The sequence below is a fragment of the Pan paniscus genome, chromosome 7 (assembly GCF_029289425.2).
Source record: "Pan paniscus chromosome 7, NHGRI_mPanPan1-v2.0_pri, whole genome shotgun sequence".
Classification (NCBI taxonomy): domain Eukaryota; kingdom Metazoa; phylum Chordata; class Mammalia; order Primates; family Hominidae; genus Pan; species Pan paniscus.
In genome coordinates this window covers 140,791,283-140,805,902 of record NC_073256.2, presented here as the reverse complement: position 1 = coordinate 140,805,902, position 14,620 = coordinate 140,791,283, and the positions used below count along the sequence as shown (strand labels likewise).

General features: G+C 37.3%; 1 protein-coding gene across 2 annotated transcripts in view; it reads left to right on the top strand.

Moving 5' to 3' along the window:
• Positions 1-14,620, top strand: part of ATAD2 (ATPase family AAA domain containing 2) — a 96,753-nt gene that overhangs the window by 42,268 nt on the left and 39,865 nt on the right. For both annotated transcript variants that reach the window (XM_055116901.2, XM_003820482.6), the window contains 7 exons: positions 1,645-1,694; positions 2,494-2,659; positions 2,991-3,093; positions 3,339-3,426; positions 4,299-4,496; positions 5,142-5,259; positions 12,658-12,765. In XM_055116901.2, coding sequence (XP_054972876.2) covers positions 2,634-2,659; positions 2,991-3,093; positions 3,339-3,426; positions 4,299-4,496; positions 5,142-5,259; positions 12,658-12,765 — 641 coding nt within the window. In that variant the 5' untranslated portion in view covers positions 1,645-1,694; positions 2,494-2,633. The remainder of the gene's footprint in view (positions 1-1,644; positions 1,695-2,493; positions 2,660-2,990; positions 3,094-3,338; positions 3,427-4,298; positions 4,497-5,141; positions 5,260-12,657; positions 12,766-14,620) is intronic.

Here is a 14,620-nt window from a genome sequence, read left to right as displayed (position 1 = left end):
TCACCCGGGCTGGAATGTAGTGGTGCAATCTCGGCTCACTGCAGCCACTGCCTCCCAGGTTCAAGTGATTCTCCTGCCTCAGGCTCTTGAGTAGGTGGGACTACAGGCACCTGACTGGTTTTGATTTTGTTTGTTTGTTTGTTTGTTTGTTTTTAACTAGAGATGGAGTTTCACCATGTTGGCCAGGCTGGTCTTGAACTCCTGGCCTCCCAAAGTGCTGGGATTACAGGCATGAGCCACTGTGCCCAGACAAAAGTTTTTATTTTCTTCTTAATTCTTACCTGTCTTCCAAGAGAGATGAGGAATTAATGAAGACTTACTTTGTTAATGAGAATATATAAGTTAACTCATCGGGGAAAGATGGTTTTATTTTACTTTAAGTTGTAATATTTGAAATTCCACATATAAACCAGCCCACTTGCAAATAGCTTGATACATAGGTTGATTAACAGATGCAGATGCAGCCTAAGGATGGAAAATTGAGTCACTAAAAACAAATTAATGGCACATACTGTTTTGCTTAGTAGATTTTTTTTTTTTTTTTTTTTTTGAGGCGAGGTGTCACTCTGTTGCCCAGGCTGGAGTGCAGTGGCGGGATCTCGGCTCACTGCAAGCTCCGCCTCCTGGGTTCATGCCATTCTCCTGCCTCAGCCTTCTGAGTATCTGGGACTACAGGCGCCTACCACCACGCCTGGCTAATTTTTTTGTATTTGTAGTAGAGACGGGGTTTCACCCTGTTAGCCAGGATGGTCTCGATTTCCTGACCTCATGATCCACCCGTCTCAACCTCCCAAAGTGCTGAGATTACAGGTGTGAACTACCATGCCTGGCCTATTTTTTTCAGTATATTTTAAGTTTTTAGGTATCTTAGTATTTGTTCTCCAGGCTGATTTAACTTTTTGTCTTGTTTGTAGTATTATGGAATATAAGAAATACAGTTATGTCTTGTTTGTAGTATTATGGAATATAAGAAATAGTTATGTCAGTTATAGCCAGGTATGGTGGCTCATACCTATAATCCTAGCACTTTGGGAGGCTAAGGTGGGAGAACTGGAGAACTGCTTGAGGCCAGTAGTTCAAGACCAACCTGGACAAAAAAGCGAGACCCCCCCCCCATCTCTACAAAAAATGTTACAAGTTAGCAGCCAGGCGCGGTGGCTCAAGCCTGTATCCCAGCACTTTGGGAGGCTGAGGTGGGCAGATCATGAGGTCAGGAGATCGAGACCATCCTGGCTAACACGGTGAAACCTCATCTCTACTAAAAATCCAAAAAATTAGCTGGGCGAGATGACAGGAGCCTGTAGTCCCAACTACTCGGGAAGCTGAGGCAGGAGAATGGCACGAACCCAGGAGGGGGAGCTTGCAGTGAGCCAAGATCGCGCCACTGCACTCCAGCCTGGGCGACAGAGCAAGACTCCGTCTCAAAAAAAAAAAAAAAGTTAGCTGGATGTAGTGAGGTGTGTAGTTCTACCTACTGGGGAGGCTGAGGTGGGAGGTATTGCTTGAGCCCAGCAGTTTGAGGCTGTAGTGAGTCATGATTGTGCCACTGCACTCCTGTTGGATGATGGAGTGCAATCCCATCTAAATAAATAAAAATAAAGTTATGTCAATTATTTTGAATTAATCTAATTTTTTAAAATCTAGGCAGTTGGCCAGACAGCAGGCTGATAAAAAAAAAGAAGAGCACAGAGAAGGTAAGTACTGTTAAAGTCATTTCAAATCTTAAAATGTGTAATTAATATTCTGTTTACAGGTTTTTGAGGTACCTACAATAAATTTTAGATGTTTAAAGTGTATAATTTGTTAGGTTTTAACGTAAGTATATGCCATGAAGCCATCACCACAATAAGATAGTGAAGGTAATTATTACCCCCAAAAACTTCCCCGGGCCCTTTTATAATTCCTCCTGGCTCTTCTAGCTTCTCTCCTCACTCTTTGACACTACTCCCCACCAGATTCCTGAGCAAATAATTTCATTGGAACATAGCCGTGACCATTCATTTTAGAATCTGTTCTCTGTTATTATAGCTTAGTTTGTATTATCTAGAGTTTTATATACATGGAATCATACAGTATTTATTCTTTGTTTGGCTTCTTGCAACTCATCATAATTGCTTTGAGAATCCATGTGGTCACTTTTTTGTTGATGAGTAGTATTCCATTATATGGATATACCACAATTTATCTCTTCACCTTTTGATGGACTTGGGTTGTTTCTGGTTTGGGGCTATCACAAAGCTGCTTTGAACATTCATGTACAAGTCTTTGTATTACATATCTTCCCTCTTTTCCTGGGAGTAGGTGGGCTCAATCTTATGGTAGGTGTATGTTTTAACTTTATTTTTGTTTTCTGATGTTTTAAGAAAGCTAAGTTTAAGATACTATAATTTTGTTACATGAAAGTATAGCTTTTCAATTGTTCATTTTAGAATTGTTTTATAAATACTATTACTTCAAATGTTTCTATTTATTTTTATGTATGCATTTGTGAAGACAAAGTGATTCCAGTTACTCGGTCATTGAGGGCTAGAAACATCGTTCAAAGTACAGAACACTTACATGAAGATAATGGTGATGTTGAAGTGCGTCGAAGTTGTAGGATTAGAAGTCGTTATAGTGGTGTAAACCAGTCCATGCTGTTTGACAAACTTATAACTAAGTAAGTAAAAATTCCTTAGATCAAGATGATTTATCTGTCAGAGACTTTTTGTTGGGGAGGAATCATGGATTTCAACCAGCCCAAACATTTAATGCATTCTACTACGTAAAGCGTACAGGAGAATGATTATCAGAGGTCTTTGTGACAATTCTGTATATGTCTCTATTCTTGGAAAGAAATTTTAAAATATTTTTATACAAGTAAATCAATGCTTCTTATAAAAATATTTAAAACCTTAGTGCCAAAAGTTTGCAATGGAAGAAAAATAAAGTTTTTAAAATTCTGCTACTCTTTTACAATTTTCACTTACATTTATATCTTTTTTTTAAAGCACTGCTGAAGCTGTACTTCAAAAAATGGATGACATGAAGAAGATGCGTAGACAGCGAATGAGAGAACTTGAAGACTTGGGAGTGTTTAATGAAACAGAAGAAGTAAATATATTCTTCCATTAAGGGAATGATTTAATATCCAGTTTAATTTTTTTTATAGTACCTAATCCATTTTTCGTTAAACATCACTTTTTCCAGCATTTATTTTATCAGTCATTAGTTACTGCTGGAAATGTAAGAGTTTATGGCTGTAAATATCTTAATTTTAAACAAGATTGGAGGATCCAACTTAATTTTTTTAATAAATAGATTCCAAATGTTAATGGCTTTTATTTAAACATTTTTAGAACAATCTTAATATGTACACAAGAGGAAAACAGAAAGATATTCAAAGAACTGATGAAGAAACAACTGATAATCAAGAAGGCAGTGTGGGTTAGTCTCTTCTCTTGTTCTGTCTTCTGGGATTGAATTTAAGAACTTTTTATTTAGTAGAAAATAGCCTTTTTATTTAGAAGGTGTGACATTTATGGTAGTTTGTGAGAGATCAGAGGATTGGTAACTTAAAAGTGGGGAAAGGGGAGAGCTTAAAAGGATATATGTTTTGTTTGGGAAAGTAACTGAAATCAACAATCTAAAGCCAATAATATTGGTCTGCTTATGTAATACATCCACTATGGACAACACACTGTATATCTCTTTTTTAGTTTAAAGGTGATTAAAATTATGTTTTGCTATTCCATTTAGGACTTATTACCATAATCTATTAGAACTTATCTTAAGTGAAAATCAGTTTTCTGAAATGCATTTTAAATGTTTGGTGAGCATGTTTTACCATAGTCATAAGTAGATTGAGTTATGCAGCATGTAACTCCATGACAGCCAGATGGGCTGGGTGAAATGTCAAACTTAAGTTTAGAAAGCAAAAGCTTAATGAGGAAATTTGAAAACTTGTCAAAAAGTTATGTTAACTTGGAAGCTTAAGTTTAGTCACCTACATTAATGAAATTCATAGAAAGACTATAAATTTTAGTTTGGTGCTTGCTTAACAGTAGCCTTCAAACTTCTTTCTCCGCTTCCTTTTTTTCCTTCCTTGTGTTTTTCTGCAGTTTTTTAATGTTGGAAAAGAATTACAAATTCTTCCCATGAACAATCTAGGAGTAGATAAGTTGTTTGTTTTTTTTTTTTTTTTTTTAGGAGTAGATAAGTTTTAAAAGGGTGGATCTTTCTCTCCCAACTCACCTATGTTAAAAATTGTTAACATTTTGCTGAGTATCCTTCTGGAAGTAAGTATCTCTTAATTGTAGAGTCATCTGAAGAGGGTGAAGACCAAGAACATGAAGATGATGGTGAAGATGAAGATGAAGATGATGAAGATGATGATGATGACGATGATGATGATGATGAAGATGATGAAGATGAAGAAGATGGAGAAGAAGATAATCAGAAGCGGTATTATCTTAGACAGAGAAAAGCTACTGTTTACTATCAGGCTCCATTGGAAAGTAAGTGCTATACATACTCTTTCCAGGAGATGTAATTATATTAGCTTTATATTTCCTGTTTCTTCTCTGTTATTCTTGTCTTTTTGATATTTTTCATATTTTCATTTTGTTGGATACTCATTACTGTTGTCTTTACCTATCCTAAGTTTGTAAAAAATAATTTCTCTGAAGAAAGTTAAATGTTTGCCTTGACCAAAGCAAATAATTGGGCTATTTTTGAATTTTATATCTGTCTTTATTTTAGATTGCACAGCTTTCTACTTAATTTATTTTGTCAGTTTGTATAGAGATAGGACTTCTTTTGATTTATGTTAATATTATACCACAGTACTTGTGAGCATTAATATACAAGGCTGATAATCAACCTGTTACACATCTCTACAGTCACAATGGTTGTTTATGGCCTGTGTGTGTTTTGGTTGGTTGGTATCTGTGCTATACATGTTATCAGCTGCAACCCTCTGGACATAAATGACTTAAAATATGAACAGCAATATATTCCATAGTAGATATTTACTAGTACTTCACGGAAGGCAATAAGCACCTTTGTAAGTATTTAGATGAAGAGCAAAATTATCTTCATACATATTTGTATGCCATATATATATATACAAATATATATATATATATATTTCTTTTTTTTAGAACCTCGTCACCAGAGAAAGCCCAACATATTTTATAGTGGCCCAGCTTCTCCTGCAAGACCAAGATACCGATTATCTTCTGCAGGACCAAGAAGTCCTTACTGTAAACGAATGAACAGGTTTGGTTCTGATATAGTGATTGATTTATAACAACATAATTGTTTTTATGTTAGGGCTGGACTCTAGACTTTCAGGATTGGGTGTATTAGGATAAAATTCTAGAATTGTGTATTTGGGAGAGCTTAGTTTCTATACCTTTAGTAGTCTAATCCCCAGTACCACTGACTAGTTTTTGCTTTTGCTTCCACTAATAGGAGGTGTTAGTAACTACCGTAGTAAGGTAGTTTATTCCATTTTTCCACACTTTAATAATAGAGCAACCTTAGACTCAGGGTTTACTGTAGTCCTGGCTCTGTGTTAAGCATTTTACATAGATTGTTTCATTTAATCTTCACATTAAGTTAGAATATAGGTTTAGTCTTTTCTTTGCATACTATCACAGATGCATTTTCCTACCATGTCAGATGTTCTAAGCTACATGGCCTCTAGACCTTTCATGACTCTGATTATCTTTTTCTGGATCTATTTTATAATTTATTCCTCTTCTGTTGTAGGAAACATTTATTTTCTTTGACTATTCAATGTTTGTGGATTTCTTTTCCTTCTACATCCCAACAGTTGTTTGTTGGTCAAATTTAAGTCCAAAGAGATAATTCTTCTATTTTTATTTTATTTATTTATTTTGGGGAGGGTAGGGGCGGAGCAGAGTCTTGCTGTGTTCTCCAGGCCAGATCTTGGCTTACTGCAACCTCTGCCTCCTGGGTTCAAGCGATTCTCCTGCTTCAGCCTCCCAAGTAGCTGGGACTACAGGTACCCGCCGCTACACCCAGCTGATTTTTGTATTTTTAGTAGAGACGGATTTTCACCATGTTGGCCAGGCTGGTCTCAAACTCTTGACCTCAAGTGATCCACCCGCCTCAGCTTCCCAAAGTGCTGGGATTACAGGTGTGAGCCACCACACCCGGTCAAAGAGATAATTCGTGATACTTCCTCATCAATGCATTGGAATAATCATTTTGGTAGTTCATGAATGAGAGAGAAGACTAAGAAACCAGGAAAAAAATTTTGTTTGTATGGGAAATGGTACTTTTTTCCCTTAATATTAGAATTTTCTCAGAAGTAAGACCGAAGCCTTAGGATATTTCAGTTATTTGAACAGTTCTTGGAAGTTTTCTCCTAGAGACAGACCATCTGATCATGTTTTGGTCATGGAAGCAGCACCTTTATAAGTGCTGAAGGTTAATTTCTTTTAGGAAAAATAAAAAATACTATTTGTGTCCCTAGGTCTTTTCATTTCATTGTAAGAATCACAAGTGTACATCTAGATTTCTTATTTCATCATCCTATTTCACATGACCAGGGTCCAGAAGGATGGAGGATCGGGAAAACAAACTCAGTCTCTCAGGGCTTTTCAAGATTAATTGCACTTGAAAGGAGGCTGCACATCAGTATTCTCACAGGCCCCTTAGAATGTAAAGACCTCTATTTTGGTGGTGAAATGTAATGAACTTCAGAAAAGGAGAGGAAGGTATAGTGTTCCCTAGAATCCCCACCACCACCAGGCACAGGACCAAGGCACTGTTATGGTTACCTAACTCAAGGGGTGGATCTCTGTTTGATCCAGCAGTACTAAGAGGGTGGCAGCTACTTTGGGATCTTATTTCTTCTCCTGTTTTGTTTTGTTTAAGAGGAAATCTCACTCTCTCGCCCAGGCTGGAGTGCAGTGGCGCGATCTTGGCTCACTGCAACCTCCGCCTCCTGGGTTCAAGTGATTCTTCTGCCTCAGCCTCCCAAGTAGCTGGGATCACAGGCGTCTGCCACCACGCCCAGCTAATTTTTTTTGTATTTTTAGTAGAGACGGGGTTTTCACCATATAGGCCAGGCTGGTCTCAGATTCCTGACCTCAGGTGATCCACCCGCCTTGGCCTCCCAAGTGGTGGGATTGCAGGCGTGAGCCACCGCACCCGGCCGAGTTATTGGTTAGATTCAAAGTGCTGGTCCAGTGTTTGTGGGTGTCAGATTTTTAATTGGCTTTCAGTAAAATGGAGATTGGGGGATGAGCACATGTAGACAGATATGTGTGTTTAAATGTTTTTTATTTACTTTATTTTATTTTTGGTTTTCGTTTTTCAAATTTAGGAAACATTTTCCTATGAAAATGGATTATACTGACTTGCCTCAGCCCCTCTTTTCCTTTTTTTTTTTTAAATTTTTTATTTCCATAGGTTTTTGGGGAGCAGGTGGTATTTGGTTACATGAGTAAGTTCTTCAGTAGTGATTTGTGAGATTTTGGTGTACCCATCACCCAAGCAGTATACATTGAACACAACTTGTTGTCTTTTATCCCTCACTCCCTTCCCACTCTTTCCCCCTGAGTTCCCACAGTTCATTGTGTCATTCTTATGCCTTTGCATCTTCATAGCTTAGCTCCCACTTATTAGTGAGAACACATGGAACATGTGATGTTTGGTTTTTCATTCCTGAGTTACTTCACTTAGAGTAAGTCTCCAATCTCATCCAAGCAGTTGCAAATGCCATTAATTCATTCCTTTTGATGGCTGAGTAGTAGTCCACTTGATTGATGGACATTTGGGTTGGTTCCACATTTTTGCAATTGCGAATTGTGCTGCTATAAACATGCGTGTGGAAGTATCTGTTTCATATAATAACTTATTTTCCTCTGCGTAGATACCCAGTAGTGGGATTGCTGGATCAAATGGTAGTTCTACTTTTAACTCTTTAGGGAATCTCCACACTGTTTTCTATAGTGGTTGTACTAGTTTACTTTTCCACCAGCAGTGTAGAAGTGGTCACTATATACACACCAACATCTATTATTTTTTGATTTTTTGATTATAGCCATTTTTGCAGGGGTAAGGTGGTATCACATTGTGGTTTTGATTTGCATTTCCCTGATCATTAGTGATGTTGAGCATTTTTTCATATGTTTGTTGGCCATTTGTATATCTTCTTTTAAGAATTGTCTGTTCATGTCCATAGCCCACTTTTTGATGGGATTGTTTTTTTCTTGCTAATTTGTTTGAGTTCGTTGTAGATGCTAGATATTAGTCTTTTGCCAGATGTATAGATTGTGAAGATTTTCTCCCATACTGTGGGTTGCCTTTTTACTCTGCTGATTCTTCCTTTTGCTGTTCAAAAGCTCTTTGGTTTAATTAAGTCCCACCTGTTTATCTTTGCTTTTATTGTTTTTGCTTTTGGGTTCTTGGTCATGAAACCCTTGCCTAAGCCAATGTCTAGAAGAGTTTTCCTGATGTTATCTTCTAGAATTTTTATATAGTTTCAGGTCTTAGATTTAAGTCCTCGATCCATCTTGAGTTGATTTTTGTATCAGGTGAGAGATGAGGAACCAGTTTCATTCTCCTACATGTGGCTACCCAATTATCCCAGCCCCATCTGATGAATAGGGTGTCCTTTCCCCACTTTATGTTTCTGTTTGCTTTGTTGAAGATCAGTTATTTGATTTTATTTCTGAGTTCTCTATTCTGTTCCATTTGTCTGTTTGCCTATTTTTATACAAGTACTGTGCTGTTTTGGTGACTATGGCCTTATAGCGTAGTTTGAAATCAGGTAACGTAATGCTTCCAGATTTGTTGTTTTTGCTTAGACTTGCTTTGGCTATGCAGGCTTTTTTGGTTCCATATGAATTTTAGGATTGTTTTTTCTAGTTCTGTGAAGAATGATAGCTGGTATTTTGATGGGAATTATGTTGAATTTGTAGATTGCTTTTGTCAATATGGTCGTTTCCACAATTTTCATTCTACCCATCCATGAGCATGGGATGTGCTTCCATTTGTTTGTGTCATCTGTTATTTCTTTCAGCAGTGTTTTGTAGTTTTCCTTGTAGAGGTCTTTTGCCTCTTTGGTTAGGTATATTCCTAAGTATTTTATTTTATTTTGCAGCTATTGTAAAAGGGGTTGAGTTCTTAATTTCATTCTTAGCTTGGCCACTGTTGGTATATAGTAGACCTACTGCTGATTTGTGTACATTGATTTTGTATCCTGAAACTTTGCTGGATTTTTTTTTGTCAGTTCTAGGAGTTTTTTGCAGTAGTCTTTGGGGTTTTCTAGGTGCACAATCATATAATCAGCAGACAGACAACAGTTTGACTTCCTTTTTACTGATTTGGATACCCTTTTATTTTTTTCTCTTGTCTGATTGCTGTGGCTAGGACTTCCAGTACTATGTTGAATAGAAGTAGTGAGAGTGGGCATCCTTGTCTAGTTCCAGTTCTCAGAGGGAATGCTTTTAACCTTTCCCCATTCAGTATTACGTTGGCTGTGGATTTGTCATAGATGGCTTTTATTACGTTGAAGTGTGTTCTTTGTATGCTGACTTTGCTGAGAGCTTTAATCATAAAGGGATGCTGGATTTTGTTGAATGCCTTTTCTGCATCTGTTGAGATGATCATGTGATTTTTGTTTTTAATTCTGTTTATGTGGTGTATCACATTTATTGACTTGAGTATGTTAAACCATCCCTGCATCCCTGGTATGAAACCCCCTTGATCATAGTAGATTATCTTTTTTGATACGTTGTTGGATTCGATTAGCTAGTATTTTGTTAAGGATTTTAGCATCTATGTTCACAGGGATGTTGGTCTGTAGTTTTCTTTTTTGGTTATGTCCTTTCCTAGTTTTGGTATTAGGGTGATACTGGCTTCATAGAATGATTTGGGGAGGATTCCCTCTTTATCTACCTTGTGGAATAGTGTTTACAATGTTTTTAAACTGAAGTAATGACCTTTCTACAGTATAGAGTAATTGCTAAGAACCTGGGCCCATGACTAGGACTGTCTAGGCTTGGAGCTCAGCTCTACTAGTTATTAGTGGCCTTTGGCAAGTTACTTAACTCTGTTTCAGTTTTTTTTTAATCTGTAAAGTGAGGATAGTAGAACCTATCTCATAGTATTGTGAGAACTAGATGAGTTAATACATGTAAAGCATTTAAAATAGTGTCTGCCATACATTAAGTGCGGTATGTATTTGCTATTATAACTGTACTTCAATGTTTAAAAATAATCTCCATTTTGCAAATCAAATGTCAGAAATTTCATGTTGGTCCACAGGTTGTGTTATTGTTTGCTTTTAACTTTATTGGTTTATGAAATAAAAAAACTGGAAATCATCAGTATAGTAATGTATAGAATGCAGATTTTTTTAATAAACATATAGGTTTGAATTCTGACACTATCAATGACTAATTCTGATATTTTGAGTAAATTATTTAACCTGGAAGCCACACTGGCCCTAACTGTAAATTGAGCCTACTAATAATCCACTTTTCCAAAATTTTAATTAAGATTAAATACTATATCAAGTACATGGTACAGAAAGCAGTCAGTTAATATTAGTCTTTTTTATTAATTGGGAGGTTAGTCTGAATTCTGTGACTACGTAGTGAGTTCACATAAAATTATGTGAATACATTAAAGTCTAATATTCATGGTAATAATGAATAAGTTAGTTTTTCATATAAAATTGCAGACTTGCACTGGATATAATAATTTTACTTTCAGGCTGATCACAAAGATGGTCTTGGTGTATTTGGGTAGGTGGATGGGTGAAAGATTATTTTCTCATTTATTTCTGTGTTTCCACAACCTCTTATCCAAAACCCTTGGAAAACCATTTGTGTTTCAGAATTCAGACTTTTTGGCTGGATTTACAGATAACACACAACATATGTAGTGTGGCAACATTAACATCTCTAGGGTCTCCAAGCCAGCACTGTGTGGTCAAATATATTAATAATTCTGTAGTAAAACATATGAATAATCATAGTAAGTGGGACAAAATAGAAACTAAAAATTGCCTTGTACTATGTCAGGTTATGATTTGCTGCAAGTGAATAATGGAATAACTTCAGAGTTTTTTTGATACACGTTTCTGGAACTACATTATGCAGATAATAGATTGTGAACCTTTTGTATTTTTGGAAATACCTACTTACCATCATTGCACTCTGACTCAGAAAAGTTCTAGACCCTGAGCAAGTAGAATAATTAAAGTTCTTCCCAACCAGACTCTTTGTTTTTTCTGTGAGTCTTTTGCAACCATTCAAAGGTAGAAGTGATTAAAAATTTTCTTGTATATTTGTAATATCTGGCATCTTATTTAATAGTACCAACCAGCCTAAGTATTTGATAGTATTTTTTTCTTTTTTGTGAGCAAGAAAACTTATGGGTTGAGTAACTCATCCACATTTACACAGCTGTTAAGTGACAGTTGTGAATTTACAGTGGATGGTATACTGTTGATAAAAGGCCATCTTATTCATCACTGTTTCCCAGCATTTAAAAAGTCTTTCTTGATGCCCTGTTGTTTATATAAAATCTCATGTTCTTCTTTTAAAATTGTTTGATATTTTTGGCCGGGCATGATGACTCACACCTTAATCCCACCACTTTGGGAGGCTGAGGCGGGCGGATCACAAGATCAGGAGTTCAAGACCAGCCTGGCCAACGTGGTGAAACCCCATCTCTATCAAAAAAAAAAAAAAAAGTTAACTGGGCACAATGGCGCGTGCCTGTAATCCCAGCTGCTCGGGAGGCTGAGGCAGGAGAATTGCTCAACTGGAACCCAGGAGGCAGAGGTTGCAGTGAGCTGAGATCATCCCACTGCACTCCAACCTGGGCTATAGAGCGAGACTTCGTCTCAAATTTAAAAAAAAGTTATTTGATTTTTTAAAGTAGGTGATTTCCTCCCAAATGTGAATATTATGTATAGTGTAATATTGAAAATAGTTTCAAATTACAGTCCCAAATACTTTTTTTTTTTTTTTAAATAGAGGCAGGGGCTTACTTTGTCACCCAGCAGGCTGCAGTGCAGTGGTGCAATCATGACTCACTACAGCCTCGTCCTCCCAGGCTCAAGCAAATCTCCCACCTTAGCCTCCTGAGTATCTGGGACAACAGATATGCTACAACCATACCTGTCTAAGCTTTTTGATTTTTAGTAGAGACCAAATCTTGCCAAGTTGCTTGAATGATTTTTAGTGGAGACAAGGTCCCGCTACGTTGTGCTTGAACACCTGTCAAGTGATCCTTCCCCCTCGGTCTCCTAAAGTGTTGGGATTACAGGTGTGAGCCACCACACCCAGCCCCAAATATTCTAATACCCTCTTAATCCCACCTTTCTCTTTGAGAATAACTGATTTATATCAAGACTAAGAAGTCACCCTGCCTTCTCCTGTCTTCATGAACATTTGATATTCAGCTCTGCCACAGTCTTTAGTCTTTTTTCCTTTCCTCTCAGTTGTTTAAGTCTTTTATTCCATTTGAAAGATTCAACCAACAAAGTTTATGTCAGTGGGTCAGCAGATGTATTAATTTTATGATAAACCTTTTTGGAGCATTAGGTATTTCTGATGCTTTTCTTATGCCTTTTCTTTTTCCTGCCCTTCCTTATCATGATTTCAATTTTGTTTTTTACTTTAGGCGAAGGCATGCAATCCACAGTAGTGACTCGACTTCATCTTCCTCCTCTGAAGATGAACAGCACTTTGAGAGGCGGAGGAAAAGGAGTCGTAATAGGGCTATCAATAGGTAAGTGCCATATTGATGCCTTTTTAAACTAGCAGATACATTTTGTAAAAATTGCTAAGAAAACAGAATAATTTGGGTATAAGTATAGGCTGGCTGATTAAAAAGTTGCACAACAGGTTAATGTATAAACTAGAATGCTGTCTTGTTAGAATTATCTACAGTTCAATCAGAATAACAGGTTAGAATATATGACTGATTTCTTGACTTTTTTTTTTTTTTTTTTTTTAAGACAGGGCCTGGTTCTGTTGCCCAGGCTGGAGTACAGTGGCGTGATCTTGGCTCACTGCAACCACCACCTCCCGGGTTCACACGACTCTCCTGCCTCAGCCTCCTGAGTAGCTGGGGTTACAGGTGTGCATCACCACACCTGGCTCATTTTTGTAGTTTTAGTAGAGATGAGGTTTCACCATGTTGGCCAGGCTGGTCTTGAACTACTGGCCTCAACTTATCCACCCGCCTCAGCCTCCCAAAGCTTTGGAATTACAGCTGTGAGCCACCGTGCCTGGCCCGCTTGCCAAATCATTATATATGGCCCACAGTGGTTCTGCTCAAACAGTGACTTAAGGAAATAACCTTTTCTTTTCATGTTTTTTTTGTTTTTGTTTTTGTTTTTTTTTGCTTATGATAATGATAAGTTCTGAGGAACTCTTAAGGAAAACGGAAGGCTCTACTCATTTTAAAACTCCTTGTAGTGTAAGTCCACATATACTAACCAGCTTATTTGATTTTCCCAATAATTATTTAAGGGAGATAGAGCGAGGATTATTTACATTTTACAGATCTGGTTGAGTAAGTGAAAATGCAGTGCTTAGGTGCTTGGATTCTTTTTTTTTTTTTTCTTTTAATAGAGACAGGTTCTCACTATGTCACTCAGACTAGAGTAGAAGCTAGGCTGGTCTCAAACTCCTGACCTCAAGTGACTCAGCTGGGATTACTGGCATGAGCCACCACACCTGGCCATAACTATTTCTGAATATTTTTGAAAGTAGTTAGGGAACTTCCAGCCTGTCCAGCATGGTGAAACCCCGTCTCGACTAAAAGTACAAAAATTAGCCAGATGGTGGTGGTGCACACCAGTAATCCCAGCTACTCAGGAGGCTGAGGCAGGAGAATCACTTGAACCCAGGAGGCGAAGATTGCAGCGAGCCGAGATCACACCACTGCACTCCAGCCTGGGCGACAGGGTGAGACTCAGTCTCAGAAAAAACCCAAAAGACAAAACAAAACAACAAAAAAGGAAGTAGTTAGGGAACTTGCTTGAGAGGATTGATCTTGGATCCAAATGCTGGTAGACTGCGAATATTTTTTCTGGGAGGTATCATAGCAGAATTGTTATAGGTCTGGAGACAGACCACTTGTGTTTGATTCCTGGCCCTGCCATTTACTAGTTGGGTGATCTTGGACAAATCAGTTAATCTTTCTATGTCTTGGTTTTGTTTTAAAATGGGGAAAATAATAATACCTTCCTCATAAGACTGTTGTGAGGATTTATCGACTTAATCCACGTAAAGCACCTAAAACTAAAACAGTGTCTGGCAAATGGCAAATACCCTGTCTATGTTAGACACCTCCATTAAAATGTAGGTTAGTACTGTCTGATTTCACCACCGTGAATCACTTTATGGTGCCTGTGGCATCTTGGTATTTTTATTTGATTATATGTCTTTAATTTCATAATAAAGCTTCAGATATAAATATTTCTAACACTTAAGTTCTGGACCTATTACAGAAAATGAGGAAATTAAAATACGTATCTTAAGATTGCTCCGGTTGAAATTTAGATTTTTTTTTTTTAACTTAAATGTTTATATTCAAACATGGAATTTGGGAAGGAGGGTGAGTTGATGGGTTTGTG